Source organism: Myodes glareolus, chromosome 8 (assembly GCF_982192425.1).
Source record: "Myodes glareolus chromosome 8, mMyoGla1.1, whole genome shotgun sequence".
NCBI classification, from domain to species: Eukaryota; Metazoa; Chordata; class Mammalia; order Rodentia; family Cricetidae; genus Myodes; species Myodes glareolus.
Genome location: NC_142033.1, coordinates 5,872,538 through 5,897,212, shown reverse-complemented (window position 1 = coordinate 5,897,212; position 24,675 = coordinate 5,872,538). Strand labels below are relative to the sequence as shown.

General features: G+C 41.8%; 1 protein-coding gene across 2 annotated transcripts in view; it reads right to left on the bottom strand.

Annotated features, from left to right (window-relative positions):
* The window catches only part of LOC125395740 (estradiol 17-beta-dehydrogenase 11), a 32,050-nt gene extending 15,668 nt beyond the window's left edge, over nt 1-16,382 (bottom strand). For both annotated transcript variants that reach the window (XR_015738526.1, XM_087908820.1), the window contains exons 1-4: nt 16,048-16,382; nt 13,032-13,139; nt 3,576-3,707; nt 2,310-2,416 (exon numbers count right to left, since the gene is read on the bottom strand). Coding sequence is in view for 1 of the 2 variants with exons in the window: in XM_087908820.1 (XP_087764946.1) it covers nt 2,310-2,416; nt 3,576-3,707; nt 13,032-13,139; nt 16,048-16,257 (557 nt within the window). In the remaining variant the exon portion in view is untranslated. The remainder of the gene's footprint in view (nt 1-2,309; nt 2,417-3,575; nt 3,708-13,031; nt 13,140-16,047) is intronic.
* Nucleotides 16,383-24,675: the final 8,293 nt, after the last annotated feature.

The window sequence follows — 24,675 nt, the reverse complement described above, 5'->3', positions numbered from 1 at the left end:
AGCCTACATCATTATCCCGTAAGAATCCTGTCTTAGCAACACCCCAGCTGTTCATGATGGTAGAACAGGCAGACAGGTTGCTGTAGAGTCACATGATATAAAACTACGTATGATCAAGCAATAGCCACAAATGACATTATGGGCACATCTCACAAACATGGTGAGACTCCACGCACATACAGATCAAAAGCGGGCAAACGTAACCTGTGTTGTTACGATGGTAACCGGGGAGCACTAAGAGGCTCCAGGTGTGACGATTTTTTATGACTGTAGATGATCTACTTTGAAGCAATCATTTTTCATTATTATAAATGTGTATTAGTGATGTGGGATTTCCCTCTGTACTGTTGATTAATAAATAAACTGCTTTGGACCTATAGCAAGGCAGAACTTAGGTAGGCAGGAATAGCTAGTCTGAATGCTGGGAGAACGAAGGGCAGAATTAGAGAGATGCCATGTAGCCCCGCCGGAGACAGACACCGGAACATTAACAGGTAAACCACAGCCACGTGGCTATAGACAGATTAATAGAAATGGGTTAAATTAATATGTAAGAGTTAGCCAATAGGACAAGCAATGTTTTAATTAATATAGTTCTGTGTGATTATTTTGGGTCTAAGCTAGCCAGGTGGCCAGGAACCAATAAGAGGCCTCCTTACTACAGACTGGTATGTAATGTGGGACTCGAACCCACAACCTTGAGATTAAGAGTCTCATGCTCTACCAACTGAGTATTGTAAAGCCTTTAAAATTTTAAAATTGTGGCTCAGTGTAGAGTGCTCACCTGGAGTGCACAGGCCCCTGGTGTGATCCAGCACTGCACAGACACAGTGCTGACCTGGAGTGCACAGGGCCCTGGAGTGATCCAGCACTGCACAGACACAGTGCTGACCTAGAGTGCACAGGCCCCTGGTGTGATCCAGCACTGCACAGACACAGTGCTGACCTGGAGTGCACAGGGCCCTGGAGTGATCCAGCACTGCACAGACACAGTGCTGACCTGGCACACACAGGGCCCTGGGTGTGATCCAGTATTGCACAGATAGAGTGTTCACCTGGCATGTACAGGGTCCTGGGTGTGACTCAGCACTGCACAGAGTATTCATCTGGCATGTACAAGGCCCTGGGTGTGATCCAGCACTGAAGAGACTAGGCACACTGGTACACACCTGTAAGCCCAGGACTCAAGAGGTAAAAACAAGGACTTCAAGATCATCCCTGGCTTGGCCGCATGAAACCCTGTCTCAAAACAAAACAAAACAAAAAAAAAAACTGCACACACACACACACACACACACACACACACACACACACACAGAGGGAGGAAGGGAAGAAGCGAAGGAGATAAAGAGAGGGAAAAGCACAAAGGGTAGAGGTCTTCAGTATCTGTGAAAACTTCAGCCCTGAGCACACGCTCGGCAGAACTGAACCAGCGCTGCAGATATTCCTTTACACTGTGTGAAGATCAGTCACTGTGATTGGTTTAATAGAGAGCTGAATGGCCAATAGCCAGGCAGGAAGAGGTTAGGTGGGACTTGTGAAGACAGAGTGGACTCAGAGAGGAAGAGAGATTAGGTCGCCAGTCGGAAGCAGGACATGCAGGAGGAGAAGTAAGCTCCGTGAGCCACGTGTGGTGGTACAGAAAAAGACTGACTACAACCAGTGAAGGGTGTGATTGGCTCACAGACGAAGATGGCAGCTGAGACCCCAGTGGGGGTTCTGGGAGGCTCAGGAATCGCAGAGCGTTAGCTCAGATAGAGGATACCCACTGTGCTGTGGTCACAGCTATCACAGACACTCTCGTCAATTTTATACGGTCATTCCTCTTTGTAAGTTATTTTACAGCCGTCTTCACAGTGCAAAATCATTATTCTTTTGTTTCCTTAGTGCTAGAAGTCATGGAAAATGTTTTCAGTGATTGTCTTATAATTGCATCAATTACTCCAGAGACCTGTAGAACAGTTGCTGAGGTGAACTGAAAAGGGGCTTAACAGTTGATGATACTCTTAATTTCAAGGCTTTGCGTAGCTCTTCCTCTTTGGGCAACCTCAAGTCTGTTATGATGAAGACAGACCTCATTAAATAGGGAAAGAAAAATTAAGTGCCTACACTCTAAAAGTACATTGCATGTGTCTATACATGTAACTACTGATGTGTGCAAATATACATACGTAAGTATACATAGGTAGGTGGGTAACTTATTTTTATAAAAGATATGTGTGCATCTTATATAAAAGTTTCCAAAATAATAAGACATAAAAGCATACAAGGTAAGCATAGGAGTCAGTAGAAGAAAAGTAGTCACCTACCAGTAAGCCAGCAAGAAGGGAACCACCGTGTGCCCGGCTGCTGACGCCACGGTGACAATATGGCCATGATTATTCTTCATCATGTCTGGGAGAAATGCCTTTGTGGTCTAGAAACAATTTTTATTAAAAAAAATGTATTATTCATGATTCACAGGCTCGTGCAGAATACTTTGAAACAATGATAAGCTCTCCAAACATCGTTCCTGATATAAATGAAAACACCCGACTGCCAAGCACAACATTGGCCTGGACAAATGGCCAGGGCGTCACAGCGGAATAATTACAATGGACGCTGAAAGCGTTGAGAACCCATCTCGTTTAAACTGTTCACTGCTTATATCCCTAGCCTTTTACCCCTCGGCACTGATGTCTTCTATCATCTCATACACCGAATAGGAATGATGCACTGGAGTACAAAAAGGGTTAACGTTTAATATTAATTTGCTAGACAATAATTTGATCATGATCTCAAAATACCACAAAGAGCGATCTTCCAGTGGTTACTAAACACTTATTGAGTACCCACTGTATGCATGCTGGGGATACAGAAGCAAATAAGATTACACACTGTATTTTATCAAATGTAAACACAGGAAGACAGACATCCATGGCTTGGGGAAAGCGGGGTAACCAGTACACTGCATTTTCTTGAACTCTTATCACCCCAAGCTCATATCCAAGAAAATACCAACGGTTCGTTTATGAACTAGCTGTCTGGGAGCTATTTGAAGTCTTCAGAAACACACACTAAAGTCCTTGAACAGCGAGTTCCACTATAAAGTCTGAAGCTTTCGAGGCCAGGAAACAATATGGGGCCGGAGTCTCATGAGAATTTGAAAGCACGCCACATTCACCCTTGATAGAGGATCATAGACGATGACTTGGGTGGACTCTGTGTCCTTTCCATATGCCTATACTATCACAGAGTTGTGTGAAAATGTAGTTTAGAATCAAAACCGATGAGCAAGGCATGATAATGTATGCCTGCAAACTCAACACTTTGAAGGTAGAGGCAGGAGGATCAGGAGTTCAAAGCTAACCTCGGCTCTATATTAAGCTTATGACAAGCCTGTGCTACCTGAGACCTCGATACCAAAAATCCAGAAGAATCAAAACATACACAATACCAGAAACTTACAAGGACCTACTTCATTACTAATTTTGGAAGGTGCAACTGTTGGTATAAATGCAGTCATGTCATTAAAAATGAACTCTTAATCTTTGGGTCTTCAAAAGGAAGTATTTTGTAAAAGAAATCGCACTCACCCAAAAGTGTGCAAGCACATTGACTTCGAAAGTCTTTTCAATTTGAGCGTCTTGCGTAGCAAACAGATCTGAAGTGTAGACAACGCCAGCATTATTTACCAGGATGCTAACACTCCCAACTTCTTCCTTTACCTTAAATATCAAAAGATAAACTATATTCATCAAAAAGAAAACTATATTCACTAAGTGATTTGACTGTCAGTTTGCATATATACTGAGTATTAAAAGAACATACATTTTTTTTATCTACTAGGCATGGGAAAAAAGTAGTTATTTTGTTACCTGTATGCCAATATGGGGTAAAAGGTCCTTTTTATTTTACCTACTTATGTAACTCTGCTAAGAAGTCTTTTACAATTTAGTTTATTGACTTTGCCCTTATTGATTATGGCTAAAGAGATATTTGGATAAAAAAAAACATTGCTTTTTAAACACTTCTTTTTAAGGTAAGCAGAAATTAGTTAAAATTTATTAGCAGATTCCAGGACAGGTTATAGGAAATTGTGTAAACCTGGCTATACTTTGGGGATAGTCACATCTATTTCCTTATTGTCGTGATGATTTTGCTCTGTTTCTCACCAACTATTCTCCACTGGCTGGCAAGAGGCTGAGGACTGTAAAGTAGGGGGTCTGTGGTCAGTCTTGAGTCAAGTTTTGTCTCTGCTACGCTCTGGACTTTAAAAAAGCGATTCAAATTTTCCATTGCTGCTCTTAGAATAGAGTTAAGAATATAGCGTGTTGTAATTTACTGTGGGAATAACGGAACATCATGTAAATGAGCTATCTGGTACAACTTAAACGTGCTATCACTATTATTATATCATCAATACACATCTATTTATACTTATACCCAAGGGATATGTTTATAGGCTCTTTTCTTAATGTTATGAGGTATCTGAGAAGGTCTTGATATGGAAATATATATGAGGTAAATAATATAAATATTACAAATAGTTGGGCATAGTAGTATACATCTTTAATTCCAGAACTCCAAAGGCAGAGACGGGCAGATCTCTGTGAGCTGGAGTATGATATGATATACATAGAGAGTTCTAACTCATCCAGGGCTGTAGACTGAGATCCTGTTAACAAAAGCACAAATTAAATATGGCAAGCATGGTTTCTAACATGTAAGTGTTTCCCCTGGATAATTAGCTCCTCTCTTTGGTATTATTTAAGAAGGAAGAACATTTGAGAAATGTAAAGTGATTATATGGAGGGGCTTCCATAGGCCACAAAAGTTGAATTTCAAAGGTTATTGTAGCTATGGGTAAAATGATTTCTGTTGAGGAAGCACAACGTGATCACAGGGCTGCTGCCCAGGACTGCACAAGGCATCGTTTGAGCGGTGAAAGCTGTTCTATTCAAGAACTTCTGGTGATTTTTCCAAGGGACCGCTGCATTTCCAGGGTTCTACTGTAATCAGTAACAACAGCCCTAAACAAAAGCGCACAAACATTGATGTTTAAGCTTCTTTTTAGAACTAGAGCTCCCAGGTCTAGCAGAGCAAGGACATTGTACCAGAACTTTTGTTTTGGTGTGCGTAGTTAGTTCACTGACTGCGTGGATCCCAGAGTCAGACCCTGTTACACAATGGGTTCCACATAACAGCTGGCTTCTCCTCATGAAGTTGTCATTATTTGGGTCAGTGCCTTGGTAAGTCTGGGGCACTGAAAAGCAGCAGACTGCCTATTGGAAGCCTTTGCTTTGATGTGCATTTAGGATGGGTTCATTCTTCTTGGTAGTTAGTGTTCACGATAATGTGCAAAGAAATGACTGTTGTTTGTCCATTTTTTAAAGATAAGAAGCAGGAACCAATAGAATGGTTTAGGTCATTAAAGGGTGGAAGCTGGACTCTTCCAGATCTCCACAAAGGACCTCACACAGAAAGGCTGCCAGGGAACAAAGGTCCACAAGTGCCCGGGGAAGCTTCTGTGGACAGGCTGAAGTCTCATGGTGATGACTGAATCATATCAGGGTGTGATTAAGGTAGCAAGGGTCAAGTGGCAGTATTTGATCTTTCATATGCAACATCAATACTCCCATCTCTAGAGCACAGCATGAAAATTACTAGCAACGCCCTCAGATTTCTGTTTCCCAGACACTATCAACCTTTCCTTCTTTAAAAATATTTATTGCTTAGTGTATTTATTTAGTAAAACATCACAGTTGTGTCTATACGAATAGTTTTTCCTTCTGTTTAGTAACCTTGATTATTTAGGGACATTGTGGGTTGGAATCCATAATTGTACATCTTAGGTTCAGCAACTTGAGTCATTGCTGCCTGCATGTACACCTGTAGACCAGAAGAGGGCACCAGATCTCATTATAGATGGTGGTGAACCACCTGTGGTTGCTGGGAATTGAACTCAGGACCTATGGAAGAGCAACCTTAACCTCTTAACCTCTGAGCCAGATTAGTTGCTTTTTTTCTTTTCTTTTTCTTTTTCCCTCCCTCCCTCCCTCCCTCCCTCCCTCCCTCCCTCCCTCCCTCCCTCCCTCCCTCCCTCCCTCCCTCCCTCCCTTCTTTCTTTCTTTCTTTCTTTCTTTCTTTCTTTGAGACAGGGTTTCTCTAACAGCCCCAGCTGTCCTGGAACTTTCTCTGTAGACCAGGCTGGGCTTGAAAGTTTATCTTATTATCTGACAAAACAGACTTTAAACTAAAACTGATCAGAAGAGAGAAAGAAGGACACATCATTTTAATCAAAGGGACAGTTAACCAAGTAGATGTTACTATCCTAAGCATGTATGTATCAAACTCTGGGGCACCTGGTTTCACAAAAAACAAAACAAATGAACAAGCAGGCAAACCACTACTACTGGATTTAAAGGCACAGATTAATATCAGCCCAATAATAGTAGGGATTTCAGTACCACATTTCCTCCAATAGACAGGTCATCTGTACAGAGACGAAAGATGACATCATACATCCAATGACCTAACAGATCCCTACAGAGTAGTCCAAACACCAAGGCTGTACCTTCTACTCTGCAGCACATGGAAACGTGTCTAAATTGGACCACATCCTGGGACACAAAATGAATCTTTAAAAATTCAAAAAGATTGAAATCACTCCTTGTATCCCATCTGACGACAAAAAAAAAAAAAACCTGAAAAATTAGAGCAAACAAATCTTTAGTAAATACACAACTTATGTGCTATGGGATTCCGCTCTGTACACTGTGACTATGTTTTACTACCATTGGTTAAAAAAGAAGCTGCTTTGGCCTAGGTAGGGCAGAATAGAGCTAAATGGGAAAACTAGACTGAATGCAGGAAAAAGAAGGCAGAGTCAGGCAGACACCATGTAGCCGCCCAAGAAACAAGGTGTGAAGTAACAAACCACGAGCCTCATGGTAAAATAGAAAATAATCGAAATGGGTTAATTTAAGATGTAAGAGCTAGATAGGAATATGTCAGAGCCATTGGGCAAACAGTGTTGTAATTAATATAGTTTTTGTGTGATTATTTGGATCTGGGCGGCTGGGAAGCAGCAGTGCAGTCTCCAGTTACCCTCAGGGAGATTAAACAGTACATTACAAGTGGTGAATGGACCTAAGGGGAAAAAAATCAGAAAGAAATAAAAAATTTCCTAGAACTAAATGAAATAAAAACACAACACAACAAAACCTCGGGTACAAGCTGAAAGGAGTCTTCCGAGGGGGAGTGGAGAGGTCTAAGTGACTAAACAAAAACTCAGAAAGAGCCTAAATAAATGATTTAATGATACAACTAAAAAATTTGGAAAAACAAGAACAAACCAAATCCAAACCCAATCAATGGGAAGAAAAAAAAATCACAGTGGGAATCAACAAAATAGAAACAACAAATAATACGTAGAATTAATAAATCTAAGAGCTGTTTTTTTTTTGAGACAATAAACAAGACTGATAGCTTGTTGGCCCAGCTAACCAAAAGAAAGAAAGAGAATACCCAAATTAAGAAAATCAGAGATATACATGAAAATTTTACAACAGATACCAAAGAATATAGGAATATTATAAGGAGATATTTTTAGAAACCTGTATACCATTAAGCTATTTTTGAAAACCTGAAAAAAGGGATGAATTTCTAAATTCAGCCAAATTCAATCAAGAAGTCAACAACCTAAACAGATCTATAACAAATGAGGAGATTGAAACAATAATACAAAGTCTTTCAGCTAAAAATCAAAGTACAAACACAAAACAAAACAACAAAAGCAAAACAAAACAAAACAAACAAACAAAAAAACCACGCCAGGGCCAGATGGATTCACAGCAGAATTCTACCAGACTTATAAAGAAGATCAACAGCCAACCCTTCTTAAACTATTCAAAGAATAAAGACATTAAGGAACACTCCCAAGCTCTTTCTATGAAATCAATATCACCTGAATACCCAAACCAGGAAAAGACACAGAAAAAAAAGAAAAAAAAAAGGAGAGAAAACTACAAGTCAACATCCCTGATGAACATAGACTCAAAAAAATGCTCAATAAAACAAATAGAATAGATCAAAAAATAGAATATAATTGAATACATCAAAAAGGATACCTACCATTAACTACCATCAAATAGAATACACCAAAAAGATGATCTACTATGATTAAGTTGACTATATCCCTGAAACATAAATCCTTCAATAAATATAGTAAAACACATAAATTGACAACAACAAAAACCATATGATCATCTCAATATGTGTAGAAACACGCCTTTGACAAGAGACAACATAACATCATGATGCAAGTCCTGGAGAATGTAGGGCTAAAGGGATCATACCTCAGCATAGAAAACTCTATCCATGAGAAACCCAAGCCAATGTCATCATAAATGGGGAAAAGCTTAACGCAATCCTAGTGAAGTCAGAATGAGAGAGGGATGTCTCCTATTCTGATTCCTTCTCAATATTGTGCTTGAAGTGCTAGCTGGAGCAATAAGGCAAGAGAAGAAAATTAAATGGATACAAATAGGGAAAGAAGCCAGACTATCCCTATCTGCAGATGACATGATACTATGCATTACAGATCCCAAAAATTCTACCATAAAACTTCTACAAATAATAAATTTAGCAATGGGCCAGGCCACTGAATCAACTTGAACAAATCAATAGCCTTTGTACACCCTAACAACAAACATGAAAGAAGAGCTCATGAACACATTCCCATTCATAATGCCCGCAAAGAAAATAAATATCTACGATCAAACTTAACCAAGGAAGTGAAGAATCTCTCCAGTGAAAACTTTACACCACCGACAAAAGAGACAGAAAGACACTAGATCATGGAAAGACATCCCATGATCATGGATTGGTAGAATTAATAATATAAAAACGACCCTTCGGGCTGGAGAGATGGCTCAGAGGTTAAGAGCACTGGCTGCTCTTCCAAAGGACCCAGGTTCAACTCCCAGCACCCACATGGCAGCTCATAACTGCCTGTAACTACAGTTTCAGGGGATCTGACATCTTCACACAGACATACATACAGGCAAAACCCAATGTACACTAAATGAGTAAGTAAAAAAAGAAAGAAAGTGACCCTTCTAGCAAAAGCTGTTTATAGATTCAATACAATCCCAATCAAAATCCCCATCCCAATCCCAGAGGGATAAACAACCTATCCTAAAATTCATATGGAATCATAAAAGGCCCCCGATAGCCAAAATCATCCAGAACAAAAAGAACAACGCTGGAAGGATTACCAGTCCAAATCTCAAGATCTATTACAGGGCTATGGTAATAAGAACAACCCAGTACTGACAGAGAAGCAGACATCAGCCTAATCAAATAAAACCTAAGGCCCAAGCATGAGCACACACCTTCAGCCATGAAATAGTCGGCAAAGATGCCAAAAACAAAAGCTGGAAAAAAGAAATCATCTTCAACAGACGGTGCCGGGAAACCTGGATTCCACATGCAGAAGAGTGAAATTAGACCCGCGTCTATCACCCTGCACAAAAACTAACTCCACATGGACCAAAGGCCGAAACCTGGAACACTGAAACTTCCAGAAAACAAACAAACAAACATGATTTTCTAAATAGAATTCCATTTTCCCAAGAACAAGCTATACTTCATAAACTAAAAAGCTTTTGCATAGCTAAAGAAACAATCAACTAAGTAAGACGAAGTCCACAGGTTGGGAGAGAACCTTTGCCGGTTACATATCTGGCAGAGGATTAATACGCAAATTATATAAAGAACTAAAAAAATCAAAAACAAAGCAAAGAATCAAGAAGAAAAATTGCCTTAGCCACAGTTCTATTGTTGTGAAGAGACACCATGACCAAGGCAACTCTTATGAAAGAAAGCATTTAATTGGGGTCTTTCTTACAATTTTATAGGTTTGGTCCATTATCATAATGGTGGGAGCATGGCAGCATGTTGGTGGTGGGCCAGTAGCTGAGAAATACACCCTAATCCACAGGCAGAGAGAGAGAGAGAGAGAGAGAGAGATCACAAAAGGTAAAAAATAAATCTGCCAAATAGCCCAGGGTTGTGTGATATTTTGATCACATTCTGACAACAAAGTTTGCTTTGAGTTAGAGGACAGAGCTAGCCACTAACTGACCAAAATTAACCATAGAGGTCTTGGAGGACTGAGGACAGATAGGAGACAGGAAGTAGTAAAGTGGGGCTGAGAGAGGATCTCAGTCCTTTTAGAGTGAGGTATGGAAGAGAAAGGAGGTGGCTGGTGGCTTCTTTGCTTCTCTCATCATTCAGGTTTGATTTTTTTATTGATAAAAAATAATTAGATAAATGCTTCAACCCAGCTATACCACTTCTTGGCACATGCCCGAAGGACTTGACATCTTCCTCCACAGGTGCTTGTTCAGCCATGTTTATTAGTGTTCTATTCACAGTAGCTAGGAAATAGAACTAACCAGCCACTGTATATGAAAATGTCATAAATATACACCCTGGACTACTATTATGCTGTGAAAAAAATGAAATCACGAGATTTGCAGGCAAATGAATGGAACTAGAAAAGATCATATTGAGTGAGGTAACTCAGACCCAGAGAGACAAATGTTGATTGTTCTCTCTCATTTGGCTCCCAGCTCCAAATCTGCAGATCGAGTACATATCCTGTAGTAACTGCAGAAACCAAAAAAGTAAAACGGGCAGTTGCCAGGGTAGGGGTGTTGGAAATCAATCAAGAAGGGAGAAGCAGGGTATAATTGATCTGATCAGAGAAACAGGAAGGGGAGGCTCAAATTAGGAAGGGTGGATAAATGCCTAAGAAAGAGGGTCAAGTAACAGTAAGGATGTCTGAAAACATCACAAGGAATCACATTATCAACTATTTACTTCAAATAAAAAAGTCAGAAGCTGTGGCTCACACCTTTAATTCCAGCACTCAGGAGGCAGAGGCAGGTGGATCCTTGTGAGTTCAAGGCCAGACTGTCTACAAAGTGAGTTCCAGGGCAGCCAGGGCTACACAGAGAAACCGGTCTTCAAAAACTAAACCAAATGAAAACAAAACAACCAAAAAACAAAACAAAACAAAACAAAAAAAAAAACAGACTGAGCAAGCCATAATGAGCAAGGCCCTCCATGGCCTCTGAATCAGTTTTGCCTCCAGGTTCCTGCTCTGAGTGAGTTCCTGTCCAGACTGCTGCTGCTGCTGATCTGTTTCATGGAGCTGTGAGTGAAATAGACCCTTTCCTCCCCAAGTTGTTTTTGGTCATGGCGTCTCATCACAGCAATAGTGACCCTAACTAAGATGATAACCAACACCTCTCTAATTGAACTAAAGTCCTGCTCAGCAAGAGGGAAGTCATGCCTTATACTGGAAACAGTCAACGACCCAGGGGTAGTGAAATCATGGATCTTAGAGTAGTGGATCTTAGAGAAGCTACAACCACCACTTTACTAAACCAGCACAGTCCCTTTACTAACTTCGAAATATTTGTCCTTACAGCCACAGGTAAGTGCAGTTCTCACCCCTCATCAAGGGAACTTCTGCTACAGACACCCACAACTGGTCAAAATGCAGAACGGGAGAGCCTAGTCCTAAGAGACACATCTACAAAACCATCCTACAGCTAAGACTCAGGGAACCCTGCGGGAGAGGAGGCAGAAGGATTGCAAGGGCCAGAGGATCTGTGAGTTGCTGTGGGGTTGTGTCTCCCCAGAAGCTACACACATAAAATCTCACCAATGTGACTGCCCAAGCACGAGCTGAACAGGGCACTAGCCATACACATGCCAAGGTGGGTGGGGAAACGACCGCAGGACCTCAGTTCTGCAGAAAGGACACTATAGACCGCTTAGGAATGCTGAGAATGAGAGACGTGGTCTTCCCCAGGGAAAAAATCCAAACAAACTATTTGAAAATAGAAAGAAAAATTTAACCATATCTAAATCTAAACAAAGAGGCCCTCAGTCTGTTTGAGTCAGGATCTTGGTGTCTGCCAAATCAGAAATAGCTTAAGGAGAGGTCTAGAAATGCAGATTTTAAAGAATTTGCCTGTTATTCTCATGACCTGCCTTCGCTGGTACAAATGAGAACACATTTCACACAACGAACATGTCAGTTATAGGCAGAGAGGAGTGCAGCAACACCTTGTAGGGCTAGATAAACCTATGATTCAAACCCAACACAGAGTAAGTTTCACACCCATGTCTTTGGCTGGACTTCAGAAGATGCTGTCAGTGTTGGCAAGCATCAGTCAAGGACATTCAACCACATTAGACCGTGGGGGAGATAAAGGTGTACTTAGTGTTAGGTTCTTGGAGTCTGCTCTATACCATTTGAAAAAAAAAAAAACCCCGCTGGAAGCAAGGCTAACAATGCTTATGTATGCATGTTTATCTCTACACACACACATACACACCTATACACACACACACACACACACACCTACACACACCTTGATTTTTCTTTTCTGTAGATTGAAGCCAAGGTCGTATACTTGCTAGGTAAGTACTTTGCCACACAGTAGCCCCCCAGCTCCCTCAAATATATATATACATACACACACACACACACACACACACACACACACACACAAATTTCTCTCTGTGTGTGTACAGTGTGTGTGATGAGTGTATATATGTAGGTACATGTGCCTATGTACACACAAGAGGCCAGAGGAGGACAGTATCGTTTTCTGCTTTAATGTCTGAACCCTGAGCTAGGCTGGCAGCCAGGAAGCCTTAGACATGTGTGGCTGTATGTAAGGCTTATGCAGTAAGCATGCCTAAGCCATTTACCTTATCTCCTGAGCCATCTCTCCTTCCCCAAGTGCATGTATTTCCAGTAAGTTCCCTAGAAGGCTGTCGGGCACACGGATGTCACGCGGTACAGTTGCAGGTCTGTCGCTAGCCAGACATACAGTCTTGGGAAATTGAAACCACAGAGTTTCTCAACTCCTTTATGTAGGAAGCCAATGTGACCATCTCCACCGCACTTCCAAGTCCCCCGCCCCCACCCCCTGACGTCTGTCCAACTCCAGGTAGAATTTTACCTTTTTTGCTGCACTGTAGATCTCGTCCCGTTTGCTGCAGTCCACCACAAAGGGATGGGCCTGGGCACCCAGCTTCCTGCACTTTAAGGCTGTTTCCTCAATGCCGCTCTAGAAAAAGCCCCAAAGAGAGCGAGAGAGCTGCATAAATGATGGGAAGGCATCGCACAAAAGCTCAGGATCAGGTAGGCAGACGGAATGTTAAAATACAAGGTGGTTATTTGAATAACTAACCTATCAAGCGCACTAGTCTTCGATGGTTTGCACAAACAGCTGTTAGCACACTTGGTGATTGAAACATCCACACTCACCTGAGTGTTCACAGACGGCGGGGTCCTAGCTGCTGGTCTCCTTCCAGGCACCTTCTCCAGTCTCCATTACCCAGATCAGGGATCAGAGGATCCCTGAGTAAAGTTACCTCCTAACTCTCCACTGCCTCCAAGGGTCAAAACCAAAGTACGCACAAAGTATCTCCCAAGATACCACCAACAGGGGCTTCAGGCCTTAGGTCTCAAAAAATGTAATGAGTCATAGTTTTCTTTTTGATTTTTTAGTAGCATATTACAAAAATAAAATTTAAACTAGCAGAATTATTTTTGGTTAGTGAAACTATTTGTTTTTCCAATGCATCCAATTAGACTTTTCCCCTAAAAGTCTAAAATATTTCACAGTCAAATTTCAAAACAGGACAGCATTCTGACAAGTTCAGTAAAAGCATTGGATCAACTAAATCGTAGGGATACAGATAGTAAAGGAAATAAAAACATCATTTCTGAGTCAATTGCACCTCACACTTCGGCCAACTTAACAAAGACAAGCTCCTCTGTGTGTGCGTATATGCACACATGTATTGCACAAATGTGTATGCATTCAGGTGTGTGGTATATGTATGTGTACATATTCACATGTACACACTTGTGTGAGCACTCATCAATCATTTCTTTTAATCATTTTCTGTCTTAGTTTTTAGACACAGGGTTTCTCGCTGAGCCTGGAGTTCAAATCTGCTGGAGATCCTTCAGGCTCCCCACAGTGACAGTCCTTATAGGCCTGGCCTTTGCACTTGGATTTTTAAGTGGGCAGCGGGGTCCTCATGCACTGTATCAGCCACGCTGTCTGCCCAGGGTTCCTCTGTGCTTGTACTTGTCTGTGTATGTGTTTCCACAGGATTCCATGCTTTGGTTGTATATGTCATAGAAGTGTGTATTGTTACAATTAACCTAAGCGTGTTGGAAAGCATGGAGAGGCTGAATTAAACATCACGTGCAGCCCACAGGTCAGAGCGAATAGCAGAGCAGATAAAGCAGACAGTGAAGCATGGGCACAGCCTTGCTCACATTGCTCAACAACCAAAAGCGGTCCGAAGTTTCTCCAACTCTGTGCATGACTCACAGAGAGACGTTGTTGACCCCACCCTTTTATTTAACCCAGGTTACCCACCAAACAATTACCATCGAAACAGCACCGATGAAATAGTCTAGATTCCTCTTTGCACACAAGATATTTGGAATCAAGTGGGTTTATCTGCCCAGCACTTCCTGATCAGACCAGGAATAGTTTAAAAGCAGAACAGCTATGATGGACGCGTGCCTTCTCCCTACATCGTCAGCTCAGACTTTGACCCAGATCTTAGACTTTTCTTCCCTTCACTGTTCCAGGCTTCGCATTTGCTGAGCCCTGTCAACGCAACGGTCTCCGTGTGTTGGTGTGTCTTGGGGCTGGGGACAGAAGCAGGGCCTTGGGCATGTTAGGAAAGTGCCGTATCACCAGGCTACCACTCCTGTCTCTTGTCTCCATCTACTGAGGCCTTGCTTCCGTGGCCACCTAGACGGGACTGGCAATCTGTCCTTCCCACCCCACAGTCCCAAGCAGCGTTCTCCTCACTGCTGTACCAGCCGCTCTACATCAGACTGCTGCCCAGCAGTGTGTCCGTAGACATTCACTGAACAAACACACTTCTGAGGAAATGTCGTGCTCACCAGAGCTAGAGACTGAAAGTCATCAGCCCGAGTTACTCTTTGTTCAAGCATAAAATTTCGCGAGTTTGCCTGCTATCTGCTAGACACTCAGCCGAATTATCTCATGCATTGGCTTATCATCTCCTTCTAACGTCGATTTTATAGATTTGTGCAGAAAACTAAAGGTTTAGGAAGCCAAGTTTCTCAACCAAGAAGCAAAGAGCCCATTATGTGTCTGACCATATGACCATGTGGGCCTTGGCCAGCTGACCTACGCTGGCCCGGTTCGTCTATCTTACCTTGTGTAAATACCTACTACGTGTTTAATCCGCCACACTGAGGCACTCCATCTCCTGTTTGCCACCTAATCTTAACATCTAGGCAGTAGACAGCCATGGAGAATTAGCTACCTGCTGTCCCAACCACTCTTGAGTTAGTTATTATTTGACCTCATGAACCTTGGCTTCTTGTTTTCAGAACTGGATGTACACACATATACAGTGTAATGAATGGTACGTTAGGCCAACAGGCGCTAACCCTGTGTTCGTTGACCAAAAGCCAAATTACAGCTTTCCTGCCCTGTCTTCCTGAGTTCCCTCGCACACCTCTTCCGCAGGTCCAGGGGACTCATACTGAAATTCTTTCTCTTGTAGTTATTTTTTCCTACAAGGTGACTTAAATCAGTAACTATGGCAGCGTAATGGTGATTTCTGTAGGGTGTCATTTTTAAATTCATCTCAGTAATTGCAGAAGAGACTTAACAGCTACCCAGTTCTGACTCTTTCAGAATCCAGTCTAAAACCTCTGCCTTTTCTAAAAGCTTAGGAGGGTCAGCAGGGGGGAGATTACAGGCGATTCCAAGATTATTATCACCCATAGGTCCATTCATCGGTGGTCTTAAAATTATCAACTCATGCCTCTCCCAAAATCTGAAAAATAGCAATAGTAACTAAAAGCTCTACCTTCTTTACAGAGAGCCTTAAAGGGTGGTTGTTTGCAAAGTGTGGACCCGTCCCCAGAGTGAAGGTCCACAAAGCAAGGCAGCCAGAAAACGCTGTTACCTTATTGATATCCCAGAGAACTAATTTGGTTTTAAGTTTGGCAAATTCGTAGGCAGTCAGTCTTCCAATTCCATGACCGGCTCCAGTGATCAGGACAATCTCGCCGGCGACTGATTTTTTCCTCTTGGGAATAAAAAGCTTGACGAGAGATTCTATACAGAAGACGATGAGCAAGGGCAGCATCAGGAGAAAGTCGAGGACGTAGTTCATCCTTTCGGTGGCCGGCGTTCTCGTCGCTGGCCCTAAACTGCTTCTGGAGATTGTCTAGGCACGCTCAGAGTACAACCAGAGTCTCGCAGTGTTCTTCTATCAAACAGAAAGAAACAACTCTGAAACCGTTCCTTCCTTCCGCGGGGCCGGGCTTCAGGAGGGTTTTTGCCATTGGCTCGGACTGCGGTCAGAGCAAAAGCTCGCTGGCTGGGATATCTGGGAGGGACGAAGTCCAGACGCAAGCCCTAGGGCGGTGCGACCCTGACAGATTTCACCTACTTCCTCTTGGGAGGGGTAGTACTGAACGCTTTCCTCAATTGGAAAAGTCCTCTCCCTGTCTGCAGTAGACCTTGGAGAGGTAGTTACTAGGTGCTGTAAAGGATGCCCGGCAGAGCCAGCTGTTTGCAGGCTACTGCGGACAAACTGAATCTGCATAAGGGTTGCAAAAAAAAAAAGAAAGAAAGAAAAAGAAAAAAAGAAAAAAAGAAAAGTGGAACCACTTCTCAAAGGACCAGGAAGCAAGGAAGGGGACTCTTGGGAGAAGGAAAAAGGAGTGGGGAATGGGTGGGAGGAGGGCTATGGGGGAGGGGCGAATAAGAACAAATAATGAGATGTATGTGTATAAAAATGTCACAAAATCCATTTCTTTGCACACTAACCAAAAATTAATAGCAAAACAAACAAAAAGCCCTCCAAACAAACCAAAGCACAGAGGGAGCAGCCAGTGGCCCTGCTCCTGATTTAGAAAGACCCTACATCGCATTTTAATTTGAATTAAGCACAGTTTCTGGAGGCTGTACCCTCTCAAGGCATCATCAAGCTTTAGGAAAGGCTTGGAGTAAACTCATTTCCTCAGGGAAGAGCAGTGTAACTGGGCAACCATCTCCCACTTGGACTCAGAGAATCTGCAAACCAAAAAAGTAGATATTCAAGGATGGTGATCCTTTCTTTAAATTTATTGTTACTTTTTGTATGTGTCCAGGTGGTTTGCCTACAGGCACACACACCACTTTTGTGGAGGCCAGATGAGGGTGCTGGGTCCCCTAGAACTGGAGTCACTGAAAGCTGTGAGCCTGCATGTAGGCACTGGGGAATTTAACCCTGGTCCTCTGGGAGAGCCAACGCTGTTAATCCCAGAGACGGATATCATCTTTCCAGCACCCCCCCCACACACACACACACACTTTTCCAGGCCGGGTATCTCTATGTAGCTCTGGTTGGCTTGAACTCTTTCTTCCCCAAGTTGTTTTGGGTCAATGTTTCCGCAGCAGCAGAAGCAAGCTGAGAGCCTGTCTTGTCGAGCTGCTGACTCCCTCACTCTTAATGAAGGTTCCCAACAGTGAGCTCTTGACTTATGAATCGTAAACCTCAGCAGCTGACTTTTCTCCTGTGGCAGCTGAGAATGTGGCTTGCTTGGTTTTCATCTCACTCTCTCCTATCATCCCAAGAAAATTATCTCTCCCTTTGCTACTTCTGTTAGGTTTTATTTGCAACTGTAGAGAACAAACTTCTTTGTCTTGCTCCAGACACAGCTGTTGTGGAGAAACAGGCTACCGCCACTGGGGAGAAAAGAATTGCCGGGTTCTTCCCCTGGAGTCCATGTCTAATGCCCGGTCTCTGTCTTCTGTAGGTTTACTTTCCCATTATCAGGACCGATCATATTGACTTTTTTGTCTTGTAGCCATTACATTTGTTTCCTTTATCTGTTGATTCTGAAATCTGAAAGTCGACAAGTGATGTTTACATCCTTGTAAATCAGAAGAGGTTTCCTCACTGAGGGTCTGCTGAGTGGGAGGACTGCCTGGACAGAGCACAGCATCACCTGGAAAGGATGAGCCCACCGAGTCAACCCTACAGGCTGCGTGTAGATCTGAAGCAGTCCGATGTTGGAGCCAATCTTCTGAGGGGAAGATGGAATTTTGGTTTTCACAAGACATAGTGGCACTTGCATAGAATCCCAGCATCTGAAGGCAGAGACAGGGGGATCCAAAGTTTCATGCCAGCCAGAGCTATGCATAAAAGATATGTTTAGCTGGGCATGGTGTTGCATGTCTTTAAGTCCAGCACTTGAGAGGCAGAGGCAGAGGCCGGGGGATTTCTGTGAGTTTAGGGCCAGTCTGGTCTACAGAGTGAGTTCTAGAGCAGCCAGGCCTATCCAGAAAGACCCTGTCTCAAAATAAACAAACAAAAAACAAAAACAAAACACCCAAATACGTAAATAAAAATAAAGAACATTGTTTTTGTCAATTTCTAGTTGGATGAATTTGAATTTACAAAAGCATTTGTGTCTCTTTACCCTTAAAATAGGGATATTAATGGCTACCTCCTGGGGTTGTCAGAAAGATTAAAGGGTGTTTATAAAATGTTTAGAATAATGACATACATTTAAAATGCTTTATAAATTTTGAAAAAAAAAGGAATCTTGGGGGGAAATGAGGAAAAATTAGGAATATTCTTATTTAGAATACTCTTCTGTGGGCTGTCTTCATCACAGGGACAGTCATTGTTGTGGTAAGAGGTTCGATTATCTTAGGACACAAAGAGTTGTCTCCTCAGCCTCACTCCTAGCCATGTGGAGCTCACCTGTAGCCCTAAGTCAGTGGGGAAGCCCAGGATCAAACCAAGGGGCTTGTGCCTGCTTGGCAAGGGCTGTTACTGAGTCACGCCCAGAGCCCAGATGTCATTCTCAGGGTCTCTTAAAGAGTTGGATACAAGGTAAAAACCAGGGAAGATTGTCTCGACTTCCTGTTCCTCCTAAGCCAGGGCAGTTTCACTGACCACTGACAGCTTTTGATGGAAACCAGGCAGCTGGAAGCCGTTCAGCCCTCGTGGTTTCCGCACACTCACTGGGTTTTAGGTCAAAAGGCTTTCTTATGGTTGCTTCAGCTTTGGAGAGCTGCCCTGCCTAAAGCAAAGAGAAAAGTGACCTCCGGATATAGGGCAAAGGACAGATAGGAGAGGGCAAGCGCAGGGGAGGGACTCCTTCTCACACCCTAGGCCTAGGAATGGCTTTAGAAGCTGCACTTAGGGAAACCCAAGACAGCAGTGTCCACTGAGGGTTCTCAGGGATGCATCACCGACATCTGCTTTTCTTGGGACTTCTCTAGCTGTTAGCTGTAGATTTTAGGCACTCAAATGCAAATATTCCCATTCCCTCTGGAATTGAACAAAAGACTCAAATTCTCTAAAATGTGATTTTTTTTTCCCCAGTCATCTGTTTCTCATTAGGGTCTGAATTTCCAGACTCTTAATAGGTGGTGCTCAGCTCTGTGTTACATAGCTCACTGCACATCAAGATACAAACACTTCTATAGGAAAGATCATTCTAGAAAGTCACACATGACTTCGTTGACTTATTCAAGTTTAGAATTCACTTACTGAAAAGTATACCTTTATGGAATTTTCTTGTTTAATTTTAATTTTTTACTGAAACCCAAAAATTAAAAATTTGGCCATTGAAAATGAAAGGAACCTCCTCAGAAGCAAAAGAATCAAAGAAAATATCTTTATTGTAGTGCTGACACCTGGGAGGAGGCTTCCCCTTCCTTATTCTGAAAACACACAGTTATGTTTAGTGTTTTATCCTTCTTACACACCCCCAAAGAGTTCAATAAGGGCTCGTATAAATTCTTCATGTAAGGCAGCTCGAGAAGGACAAAGTAGAGAAGAAGAGAGAGAGAGAGAGAGAGAGAGAGAGAGAGAGAGAGAGAAAGAGAGAGAGAGCTCTTTAGAAGCCATTGGTCTAAGAAGCAAGAAGCTCTCCTCCCAGAGAAAAGGAAGCTAGAGTATTTGCATAGAAATTAAAGCCATTCAGAAGAGGGAGGGAGATGGTGGAAAGTGGAGGCAGGGAGAAAGGGAAGGGGAGAAAGGAAAAGAGAGAGGGAGAGAGAACTGTGCTAGTCCAGGCGAGGACAGCGTCTGTTTCTAAAATAGTCTTATTTTGTTCAAGATCCTTACACACTTTAATGTACTCAGTATCTTTAAGATTGCTTGTTTCAGAGAGAACTCTCAACAGAGGAATCTAAAATAGCTGAAAGACACTTAAGGAAATGCTCAACATCCTTAGTCATCAGAGAAATGCAAATCAAGAACAACTCTGAGATTCCATCTTATACCTGTAAGAATGGCCAAGATTAAAAACACTGATGACCACTTATGCTAGAGAGATTGTGGGGTGAAGGGAACACTCCTGCATTGCTGGTGGGAGCTGGTACAGCCCCTTTGGATATCAGTGTGGTGATTTCTCAGAAAATTAGAAAACAACCTTCTTCAAGACCTAGCAATACCACTTTGGGGTATATATCTAAAGGATGCTCAACCATACCACATGGACATGTGCTCAACTATGTTCATAGCAGCATTGTTTGTCATAGTCAGAACCTGGAAACAACCTAAATGCCCATTGACTGAAGAATGGATAAGGAAAATGTGGTACATTTACACAATGCAGTACTACACAACAGGAAAAAAAAATAACATCTTGAATTTTGCAGGCAAATGGATGGAGCTAGAAAACACCATATTGAAAGAGGTAACCCAGAACCAGAAAGACAATTATCATATGTACTCACTCAGAAGTGGTTTTTAAACATAAAGCAAAGAAAACCAGCCTACAAATCACAATCCCAGAGAACTTAGACAACAATGAGAACTCTAAGAGAGACTTACATAGATCTAATCTGCATGGGATGGGGGAAAAGACAAGAGTAAATTGGGAGCATGGGGACCTTAGGGAAGGGTTGAAGAGGGGAGGAGAGAGGAAGGGAGGGGGCAGAGTCATTCTTCTAGCTGGGTCTGAGTAAACCCCATATTTCAGAATTTGAGAAGAGCCACTTGGTTGTGCAATAAACATTTAGGTTGAAGACATAGTTTACGATATAGCCCTGATTGTTCAGTTTCCCCTTTAAGGAGGGTACAAGGAGCAGATATTGAACAAATGGGGAAAAATGATTCTGAGAGATATAGCACAAATTCTAAGTGGTCTTAATAATAAAAATACAGAGTCAGAAATTAGGGTGTGAAAGCTGAAAAGGCAGAGAAGCAGACCAGTCAGCCACTAGTTCTTACCTCTATGAAATTCTCAGACAGAATGGGGTATCTGTCTCTATAAGTCCTCAGACGAGTCCTGAGCTCCTGTCCCCTCCCACCTTATATTCCTCTATCTGCCCAGCCATATCACTTCCTACCTCTACCTCCCTCATGCTGGGATTAAGGGTGTGAGTCATCACTGCTTGACTCTGTTTCTCTTTTAGACTGATTCAATCTTGTGTAGTACAGGGTAGCCTTAAACTCGCAGAGATCCATTTGCCTGTCTCCCTGGTGCTGTCATTAAAGGTGCCTGTCACCACTGCCTGGCCGCTATGGTTAACTAGTGTGGCTAACTCTGTACTCTGATCTTCAGACAAGTTTTATTTGTCAAAGCACAAACAGAATATTACATTTCCCATTTATGTCTAAAATAAAAAAGGTTATAACTAATATAAGAAAAACTATATACAGTAAGTACAATAGCAATATATATATATATTCTACACAGGCAATAAATACATCAACAGTGTCTAGTCCATTTACATTAGGCAAATTCAGAGAAAATACCCATTATTTATCCTATATTGGGAGTCCAAAGAAATGTATCTAATTTACTTTTATTCTAACTTGCATTACCAATGCAAAATTATCCTTTTATGTCTTTCAACCTTATACATTTTATATTTCAACAGTGAGTTTCTTTTCTGAATCTGGTAAACAAGAAAAACTATAGCTATAACTATCTAGTCTTCAACTCCCTCAGAAACCTGGGACTGAAATGAAATTAACTAAATAAAGCAGGAAATGCAAGCAAGTGACTTCCAAAAAATGTGAGAACTGGCAGAAACAGATGGCTGCCTAGACAGTCACCCAAGGTTCCTCTGCAACACTGGGGCATCCATCTTTGGACTACAGGCCTAGCATATTTTACGGATTTTTCTATGAAGCAAGATATTCTGAAGGGCTGTCCTACCTTGTTTTGGCAATGGCAAAGTTTGAAGTCTCTTTCTTTTGTGTCCTGTTTGTTCAATTTGAACAGCTAACTAGTATGGTTAGCTCCACACTCTGATCTTCAGGCAAGCTTTACTTGATAAAGCACAAACAAAATATCACCACAGAGAGAAGTTAAATAAAACTCAATTCCCAAAGAAACAGTTCTGGGAGAGTAAATGACTTGCCTAAAAAGATGTTATTTCTCAGGAGCAGGGCTAGGGTTTAACGGACGCACAGCATTTTGAAAAGCAGCTTCGTTAAGTAGGAGTATACATGGTGCACATACCATACCATTCAGCTGTAAAGTATATAGCTCAGTGGATTTTAGAATGGAGTTGCATGGTCACCATGACAAATCAGATTAAATTCCAGCCCTCTCACAAAGAAACCGTGGGTTTCTTCACAGTCGGGCCCCATTCTCTCATGTCACCCTCCCCAGTGTAACATGACCCCTGGTCTGTCTCTCTCTCACAGTATACTTCATACAACACAATCACACTGTCAATATAAAAATTATTCATAATGAAAAAAATTATTTTGACCTGGGAGCATAGAATCAAGTTATGCTGATAACATACTCCAACTAAATAAATTTTGTTAATAGAACAGAACAAGGCCATAATTCAATATATTTATCAATTGCATTGATGGAGCCATCAGGTCAGGTGAGCTATGGGAGGGCCAATAAGTCTCCTCTATATTTTCCTGATGCTATTGCATTCTTGACTTTAGTGCTGATGCATATTAAAAATATTTAAAGCTTAGTGATATGATTCAGAAGTTTTATCTTGAAGTCAGTAGGCTTAGGCCAGACACAGAGGTTGGTTGTGTAACATGGCAAATGTTCTGAAATATTCCTTTTCTCCATAACTGTTCTTGTCAGCCAAGGGTTGGTAGACTGCTCTCAATCAAATGTGGCTTCTGTAGATAACTTTGGTTCACAACAAAACAAGTTGTCTTTTGTGAATGGTTTCTTTCACTTACTAGCTATGGAGTTCAAGGTTCTTTTAGATTCTCTCCTTCTCTCCCTCTCTCCTCCACTCTTTTCCCTTCCCTGAATGTATTCCATGGAATAACCACAGCACATTTTGTTTGTCTGCTCATTGAGGAATATTTAGTACACTTATCATGTTTGACTATCATTAAGAATTGTTTCTGTGGAGCAGCAAGATGGCTCAGGAGATAAGGTGTGAGCACACAAGCCCGGGTGTCTGAGTTCTGTCCCCAAAACTCACACAAGTAAAAGGAGGAACTGACTCTGCAAAGTTGTCTTTTGTCCTCTAAACACGGTAATAATTCTAAAACAATTTTAAGGGATTGTTTGAAAATGCTGCTATGAACAAGTTTTTGTGAGTCTTCAATTTCCTAAGAGACACATGCCCCCACATACACACAAACAGCAGGAATAGGGATGTAGGCAATATGATAATATGATATCTCTTTGTTTAACTTTTTGACTATTTTATATCTTCACCAGCAATGTATGAAGGCTTCAATTTCTCCACATCCTGACTTACATTTGTTTTTTTTCTGTTTTAAAAATTACTTTCATATTTATTCTGTGACTATGATGTGATATCCCACTATGGTTATGATTTTTGTTTCTTTAAAAAAAATGATGTTGAATGTAGCAAGCTTTTCTCTTTAGGCCAACAATCAGCTCCCAAGTCATGACACAGACACGTAGTATTAGTTTTGGATGTTCAATATTAGTTTAGATCTTATTTTAATCTGTTTCTCTTTATCTATGTTTTGCCTTGGGTCTTTTTATCTCGCTTTCTTTATATCTTACTTTCTTGCTGGCTCTATGGCTGGCTGGTGGCTGCCTGGCTTCTGACCCTGGTGTGTCCCTCTCTTTCTCCCTCACTCTTTCCTTCTTCCCTCCTTCTTCCCTCTTGAGCATAGATTTCTCCTCCTACCTATTTTCTCTGCCTGCCAGGCCCACCTATTCCTCTCCTGCCTAGGTACTGGCTGTTCAGTTTTTTATTAGACCAGGTGTCTTGGGCAGGCAAGATGAAAGAAATGCAGCACATCTTTACATAGTTAAACAAATGCAGCACAAACAAATGTAACACAGCTTTACATCATTAATAAAGGCAGTAGAAACAAATGTAACACACCCTCACAGAGTTAAATTCTGCAACATAAACAAGTGTAACACAACTTTGCTTAGTTAAAATTGTGGTGGTGTTTTGTTTATGCTATAACAAATAAAGCTGGCCTGAAGATCAGAGTGCAGAATTAAGCCACTAGTTAGTCATAGAGGCCAGGCAGTGGTGGCACACACTTTTAATCCCAGCACTGGAGAGACAGAGGCAAACAGATCTCTGTGAGTTCAAGGCTACCCTGGGCTACATGAGAATGAATCTGTCTAAAAAAAAGAAACCGAGCTCACAC